The sequence below is a fragment of the Pyxicephalus adspersus genome, chromosome 9, assembly GCF_032062135.1.
Source record: "Pyxicephalus adspersus chromosome 9, UCB_Pads_2.0, whole genome shotgun sequence".
Lineage (NCBI taxonomy): Eukaryota > Metazoa > Chordata > Amphibia > Anura > Pyxicephalidae > Pyxicephalus > Pyxicephalus adspersus.
The window spans coordinates 902,360-910,293 of record NC_092866.1 but is presented as its reverse complement, the minus strand read 5'-3'; the positions used below and the strand labels follow the sequence as shown (position 1 = coordinate 910,293).

Below are 7,934 nucleotides of genomic sequence, written 5' to 3'. Positions count from 1 at the left end.
GTTGAGGGTTGCTATGGTGCCTGGTTACTCCATGCTGTTGTCGGTGGCATGATGGTACTGGGAGAAATCGTTCGACATCTCAGATCACGGTTGTCACCAAACTCTTACTAATAATGCAATGGAGAAACCAACCAATGGGAAGCCAATTGGCTCTCAGTCCGTTCATGGCTGAGCTTTGCCATGTTTCACTTGTTATGGCGGCTGGTATTCACTTGGGAAATCGATCATTATGGATTCATTTTCTATGAAGGGAGTCAGCCACCATCTTTGGATGGTACACTCAGCTGTTGCAAGTGACAGGTTCTCTTTAATGATTAGGAATAATGCATAGCCCATTCATCGTCTCTCTGTAATTCACACAAACGTTCATCGGTACAATCCTACACGACATGCTTGCTGTTGTATATGTAACACGTAAAGGCATTCACATCTCACTCCGCAGGTCTCTTTCTGATGGTGATCCTGGGTCCATATATCAGAGGTTCTGTGCCTTACGGCCTTCCACCCTCTTGCCCACTGGTTCAATGTGGCATTATCTGGAACTAACTGCAGAGGGCCCCACAGAAGTGCCCCACTGCTAGAGGTATGTACTGTACCTGTCCAGCAGGGGGCCCTACACAAAGTTAAGCCAAACAGATTATTAGTGTCAGTGGTAATGGACAAAGGAAGTCCACACTGCTCATGGCTAAAGGAGCCCCTAAGGACCCCTGGAGGAACCCCAGTTCTTCTCAGTCCATGTTGTAGATTCGGTGATACTGACCACTGCTGTCCATTTCCAGAGATTGCTGATCGGCTGTACAGGTTCTGTGGAGATGATGGAGACGTGAGACCTGAGGAAGGTGAGACGGCCAGTTCCCCCTTACTATAGAACGGATGATGGAACAAGGACCCCGGCTTTCCCCCCCATAAGGTCCCATTCCAGCAGATCAGAATCCAGACTGTGACCAATCTTACTTAGAAGCTGCTCGGGGCGATTCTGCTTATTTCCACTAACAGTGAGATCTCCTGTGAACATCACCCGGAATCACCGGGAACATTACCCCTAAACATCACCCGGAATTACCCCTGGATTGTGATGGAGGGAAGGTCATAAAGGAACTCTCACAGTTCTGATTCTTGTTTTCTTTGTATTTTGGCTGCTTATATGTTTCACATAAAAAAGGGAAAACTTCAAAATATTATAATTGGAAATAAAGATTAGAATCTGTATATTAGGATTGTGGAAGATAACGGATGATCACTACATTCTTTAATATAGACCACCCATCCCACTACTGCCCCCGGGGGGGAGGTGAAGGATCACTGCGTTCTCCTATCCGGACCACCCACCATTCTACCGGCCGGGGGGGGTAAGATGAGGGTGCAGGGAGGGGAGGAAAAGGGTGCTGTGCTCTAAGATACATCATCCATCTTCTAATCCCTGGAGAAGGGGGGCAATCACTGGGTTCTCTCCAACAAACCATCTATCTAATGACCCACATGGGACAGTAGACCACTGCTTTGAACATACTGTCTATGCATTCACTGACCCGGGGGGGGGGGGGGCACTATAAACTCTGCACTAAGGGGGAGATAAGGGGAGATTACGTTTCCTTTCTGTACAAACTGTCCATCTATTTACTGACCCCAGGGGGGATGAAGGATCAGTACTCAGTGTTACCATTATGGCATGCCCTCTGGCTACAAAATAAGCAGAAGCAGCACCCCATGGGAACAGTTGAGCCCAATGGACATAGGCACCCCATGGATGTAGTTAGAACGCCTTAGGGACATTTATGCTCCATGGATGTATTTAGGAGCCTCATGAATATTGTTAGGTCCCCCACAAATATTAGAATTCCATGGACACCGGCACCCCATAGACATAGGTCGGACACCATTACAGGTGTAGTTTGAAGCCCCACGGATGGATATTGGCACCCTAAGGTTGTAGTTAGAAGTCCCATTGACATGGTATGCTCCTATGGATGTAGCTGATAAAAAGCTGCAGCAAGTAAAAGGATAAAACAACAGCATAAAATAAATGACATTTTAATAACTTCTAACAGATAATATTACAGAAGTGTAAACCTCCAATGTCTGTGAACTGACAGAAATTGGTATAAATAATCTCCCGGCATGTTAAGTCACCTGACCGCGATTCTGCGCTGTTCTGTGCACCAACATGTAAAATAAAGCGGTGTTGGGTTCTATTGGTGGTAGATACCAATGCAGCAAGCTGCCATCTTCCTTCCCATATATCATCGTATCTCTCTACCCGGTATAGCAGGGGGCACTGTGTAGGTGGGGAAATATTTGTTGGTTTTTAGGCACTGACTGGTGTTTTTTTTCTATGTTTAGATCATAGGCACCTTTATTGTAAAAAACGGAATAAAATGGCTTTTGTGATCAGCACCTGGCAGTGCAAAGACTTCACCCAGCTTTATAAATACAGCTGTCCAATTTCTCCATTACTTACCCCAACCCTGGGATGGGGCCCCCAGAGACCAAGACCTCCTCTAAGTCACAATATAAAGCAGAGAGCCAATCAGTGTGTCTGCAGAGCTGCAACAGGTGAAAGCATGGGGTGAGGCTAGTGTGACTCCAGGGGTCCCCTTTACAGAATAGAGGTATTTGGGGGACCAGGGTCAGGAATTTGAGGTCAGCAGAAACACTGAAAAAATCCATTTTTCCTGCACATATTTGAGGTTCAATGTACAATATCTGTATTATGGATCATATATTACATGTATGTTACATGAAGGCAGTGTATATCTGGGAACACATGTAACGTGTAATATGTAATGTACTATGGAAGATAAACCTATAACACATATATGTTGTATGAGCTTGGTGTATGTAAGGGGAACATATGTAACGTGTAACATGTATATAACAGAAGAATATGCAAAGTACTATGGAAGATGGTATAACACATATATGTTATATGAACCTAGTGTGCTATACATGTAATATGGAACAGGAACCTATCATATAAAACAAATATATTACATGGCTTGGTGTATATGAGGGAACACATGTACCATGTATTGTACTATAGAACACGCAGGGCACGATGTGCAGATCTTACAAGCTTTGCCCAATTTTCCCTTACAAATACCTGAATGGCTTACTTTGCATATTTAGGAGAGGTATTTGTGAGACGCATTTAATGCATTAGCCAATCCTGCTGATGACGGAAAGGCAGCTGAACGCATCCTAAGTCCCCTCTTCACATTTGGCTCATGGTATAGTGAGCAGAACTTTCTTTCCAGGAATACAACGAGCTGCAACATTAGGCCAATCAGTGGCCAGCATGCTCCTGAGATTATTAGGCTCCAGTGGGGTCTTAGCTGTGTGGCCCCCCTGCGGTTTGTATAAGGAGCTACAAGCTATCAATGCTTTGCAGTTGAACCTTTTTGTCGCAGAAGCTTGCTCTCTAACTCTCCTCATCATCGTCGTCATCTTTATCCCTCAAACCATCGCTTTGCCGCGTCTTTCCCGTCATCTCCAGCAGCGCCTGCACCTCTGGATCCGCATCCAGGACGCTCTTCTTGTTTTTAGCCTGGAAATATAATATTGGGAGTCCATGAAGTTATAAAGAAATCCTGACAGTGAGGGAGGAGATTCACTGGGGCTGGTGAAAGATTCTTATCACGGTAATGGGACATTCCAGCCCAAGGTGAAATATGTGTGTATGTGAAGTGAATGTGACACCCAGAAGAGGAGATTTGTTTTCTCAGCGATTTCTGCTTTGTAAATAATTTTAATTTCTCCAACAAATCTCTGCCCACTTGCGTCCCTCTGGTGGCTTTCCTTTAACCTGCTGAAGCCCTGTTCCCATAAAGCAGCATGAGAGGGAGGTTGCATGGACAGATCACATGAATCTGATTGCTAGAGCATTGTGAAAACCAACCCTGGCTTGGGGCAGGAGGGGGGAGCTTATTGATGGTTCCGATGCACAGTATACACCAGGGGGGTGGCAGGAAAGGATGGATGGGGGACCAACATGGAGGACGCTCAGTGACGGGGAGGCAGATGTCTCATATTGCTCAGTGATGTGGGGGAAGGCAATTATCACATTCTATAGGTAATGGACAGATTAGGTTGGGAGAACAATAATTAGAATTGTTAGTGATGGCGGGGGGGTTGGGGGGGCAAAAAAAAAGGACACACCGTGATTGGTGGCAGACACATCACACTTTATGGTAAGGCAAATTTGAGGTAATGAATACAGCGCCCCCACTGGAAATGCAGAGACTTTCCCCTTCTTACCTGCAGGCTCTCCGGCAGCTCTCCGAGAGCCCAGACCTCCAGGGCATCTATAGTGAAATCCTCCTTGGCGGACAGCTGGGGGCTGTTATAGGTGGTGCACCGCGGCTTGGCTTTGCTGTGTCCTTTCCCAAAGTTGCTATCGATCCACAGACCAAAATATTCATGTTGTCCTCCCATCCCCTGCAGGAAAACAGATAAACTGACATTGAGGGAAAACCTTCACTGAAAAAGCCTCATCACTGGAGAATAAACCCCCAACCATGTGATCACAAAAGTCTGAAGCGGCCATATTGGTCACATGACTGCTGCTTGATGGATAGCAGGGACTCTGGTGCAGTGCAGAACACAGGACAGGGCAGGATTTATTGGAATATTATTCTATAGAATAATGACTGGAGGGGGTCAGTACATGGAGCAATGCTCACCAATCCATTCGGCATGGTTTGCTGTCCGTGGTTCAGGTACATGTAGTGGTCATTATAACCGGTGTAGGTGTAGATATCAAGCCGTGGGTATGCTGAGAACAGGAAACATCGACTGTCACCTGAAAAGAAAAAAAAAAGGTCTCTGAATTGAGGTGTTAGAATATCAATAAGGGGCGGAGCTCAGGGGTGGCAAAGAAGTGGAACGACAGGTACCCAGAAACATTGAATGGCTGGAGCTGGCCCTGACCTTGTTAGGCACTGATCAACCTGCCCCTTTAATAGTAATGGCCTTATTGCCCTGGGTCATTTATGGCATTGGTCATCTAGCCAGACCCTGTTATGGCACTGCCCGCCCCCCCATCCCCTTGCCCTGGCATTATGGCACTGCCCCCCGCAGCTCTGGCACTGTTATGGCACTGGTCCTCTGGTTCCAGACCTGTTATGGCACTGGTCCCCTCACCCTGGCCCCGTTTTGGCACTGGTCCCCTGCCCTGCCAGCAATCCCCCCCCCCTAGCTCTGGTAACGGTATGGCACTGGTCCTCTGGTTCTGGACCTGTTATGGCACTGGTCCCCTCGCCCTCCCACCATCCCCCCCCCCGGCTCTGGCACTGGTCCCCAGGCACCGTTATGGCACTGGTCCTCTGGTTCCGGCCCCTCTGGTTGCTTGCCCAGAACCTCACCTTGAAACTGCGGCTTCACCTCCCAGTTCTGTGAAGCGAACCCTCCAAAGATGAAGCCATCGGAGTCCCTGAGAACGAGCAGGCTGGGTCCCTGGTCCACCAGGTGCCCGCAGAGCTGAGAGAAGCTCTCTCCATGGATCTGAGTGGAGAAAAGCAGACGCCAGCGGAGCTGCATATCAGTAGGTAGGTGAGAATTCAGGAACATGATGGACGGCAAGTCCAGGAGGCTGCGGAACGATGACGTTTTCCCCTTCTTATATTTCGGCACCAGACTGCCAAGGTCTAGCTGGTACTCTGTACTCTCCTTCATGAGCGACAAACCCAGCATGACCACAGTCCGCAGGAACACAGAAACCATCGGAGCCTTGTACAGCCAATCAGCTATGCAGGCCGGGGTGTAGGAGGAGCCAAGACGCTCTGCCCCTTCAAGGGTTTGTCCACCTGGAACACAAAAAGTAATAAAGAATTAGAACAAGGACAATGCCATATTGGTATGGCCACAAAGTGAACCACAGACAGTCCACGTGGCAGCAATGGTCTGAGATGATGAAATAGAGGAACCGATGGAGGAAATTCAGTTATCGGCTTCTCATATCTTTATAATAATTTTTCTTTAGTTCATTATAACAAAGCAGAGAAATATCAGAGGAGGAAATATAACAAACCTGCCGGCCGTAACTGCGACAACAGCTGCGTGGCCAATATGGCCGTCCCCGATTCACAATCACTGGTGCTTTCCAGGCTCCAACCCCTCAGTGCGTTGTTACACCGCAAGACGTAAACCACGGCGGAGATCAGATCCTCCAGAAACTGGGGAAAGAGAGGCATTGCAGGAGGAGCAGGGGGCAAATAGGGGCAAATTCAGGGAGTCCCAATCATGGTTATCAGATACAGAGACACTTACCTGCTGCACCTGTCCTCCCGTCACTTCCTCTGTGCTGCTCATCATGTGAATGGCGATGGCGCCTTTTTCATCCGCTGTTCCTCTAAAGATATCAATGACAAACAAAGTGAACTGCTCTTTGCTGATCTCCGAGGTCGCAGGAGAGGTCTTGCCGGCGGCGTTCTCACTCTGTATACCGCGGAAGATTCGTTCAGACATGGCACGGGACAGGGAGCTTCCGATGGAATCCTGGGAACATAACGGGGGCAGATTTGGGGGGGGGGGTAAACAGCGAGCAGCCCCAACATTAATTCCCCTCCCAGCCTAATATTGTGGACGTTCCCCCTCCTGCCTGCCCTGCCATCCACCAATAGTTACTCATAATGTCCCCTACTGCCTCCACTACCTACCTATAATGCCCCCTTCTGCCTGCCCTGCAATCTACCTATGGTTACCCATAATGCCCCCTGCTGCCTCCACCACCTACCTATAATGCACCCTGCTGCCCTGCCTTCTACCCATAGTGCCCCCTACTGCCAGAGCTTTCCTCCTATAATGCCCCCTGCTGCCCCCTTTCCTGTCTTATACCTTCCCTGGGGAGGGGTGGGGGGGGGGTCATGTTCCCCCTGATTGGTGTGTATGTATATGATGTATATGTGGGAGGGTATCTTTATCGTTTACATTTTGATACCTGCTGGCTTCCAGCACCAGTACCTGATGGCTCCGCCCCCTGGGTGGTCTTACCTGGAACGCTGCCAATCCCAGGCTTTTCTTGGACGAGTTTTTCACCCGACATAAATTTTCAAAGCTGCGCTGGATGTCGGCCGTCTCAGCAGGGGAGACCCGGGCCAGGCGCTTCTGGAGGACGCCGCTCTCCGCATTCCCCATCGCAGATCTGAGCTGAAAGGTGAGAATATTGGAATGAGGGACACGGGGGCAATACAGGGGCAATACGGGGCAGATACTGTATGTACCAGGGCCCACCCAGATCTCAGTGTACATATGGGGGGGTATTTATCCCAGCTGTGTCCCCCCCCCATCACGTCAATACCCCACACTGATACTCCATGATGAGGGCAGATATTGATCTGCAGAGGGGAGAACGCTGAGGACATTCACACAGCTGTGTCATGGGGGGGGGGGGGGGGTATTTGAAGGGTGATAACTTTCCATCAATTTACAGTTTAATCTCCGCCAATATTTGTGGTGTAAACTCTCCGCTGTTATCTGTAAACAGGACGATGGAGGGCGGAGGCGGCTGTGTTATAAATACAGTGCGGGGGGGGGGGCAAATATTCTGTGTTCTGTAAGGGGGGCAAATAATCAATGCAGAGATTAGGCAGACTGGCTTCTGATGCATTATGGGGGGGGGGGCCTAAAGTGGCAGATAGCTCCGGTAAGGGGGGGCTCCCCTTGCTCTAATCTACCTGTGGAAGCGGGTGGGGGATGTGCAGGGGGCACTTTTATGTCAGTAACAGAGGTGGAGGCTCCAGTGACAGCACTCTGCTCTCTGGGGGGGATTATTGTCCGGTCAGGTCAGTGATAGTGGGGGAGGGGTTATTGTCCGGTCAGTAATAGTGGGGGGGGGGGGGGGCTCAGTCGGTGACCGAACTCCTCCAGCACTCACCTGTCCAACCGACTTCTCTCTTAGTAACACCACAAACCCCGCCCCCTAACCATGGATGCGCGCC

General features: G+C 49.2%; 1 protein-coding gene across 1 annotated transcript; it reads right to left on the bottom strand.

The window, feature by feature from the left end:
- Positions 1 to 2,015: 2,015 nt before the first annotated feature.
- MEAK7 (MTOR associated protein, eak-7 homolog) lies at positions 2,016 to 7,934 on the bottom strand. Its single transcript, XM_072422390.1, has 8 exons — positions 7,871 to 7,934; positions 6,988 to 7,143; positions 6,265 to 6,492; positions 6,026 to 6,170; positions 5,361 to 5,801; positions 4,680 to 4,798; positions 4,255 to 4,434; positions 2,016 to 3,544 (listed from the first exon to the last, which is right to left on the bottom strand). The coding sequence occupies exons 2-8, from the start codon at positions 7,129 to 7,131 to the stop codon at positions 3,419 to 3,421; spliced, it is 1,383 nt and encodes a 460-aa protein (XP_072278491.1). The 5' UTR covers positions 7,132 to 7,143; positions 7,871 to 7,934; the 3' UTR covers positions 2,016 to 3,418.

Excerpts from the sequence above, each read along its gene's own strand:
- MEAK7 (XM_072422390.1), bottom strand. The coding sequence starts at position 7,131 with ATGGGGAATGCGGAGAGCGGCGTCCTCCAGAAGCGCCTGGCCCGGGTC. Across the intron at positions 6,493-6,987 it reads TGGGATTGGCAGCGTTCCAG|GATTCCATCGGAAGCTCCCT; the intron begins GTAAGACCACCC and ends TTATGTTCCCAG. Across the intron at positions 6,171-6,264 it reads CGGGAGGACAGGTGCAGCAG|TTTCTGGAGGATCTGATCTC; the intron begins GTAAGTGTCTCT and ends CTCTTTCCCCAG.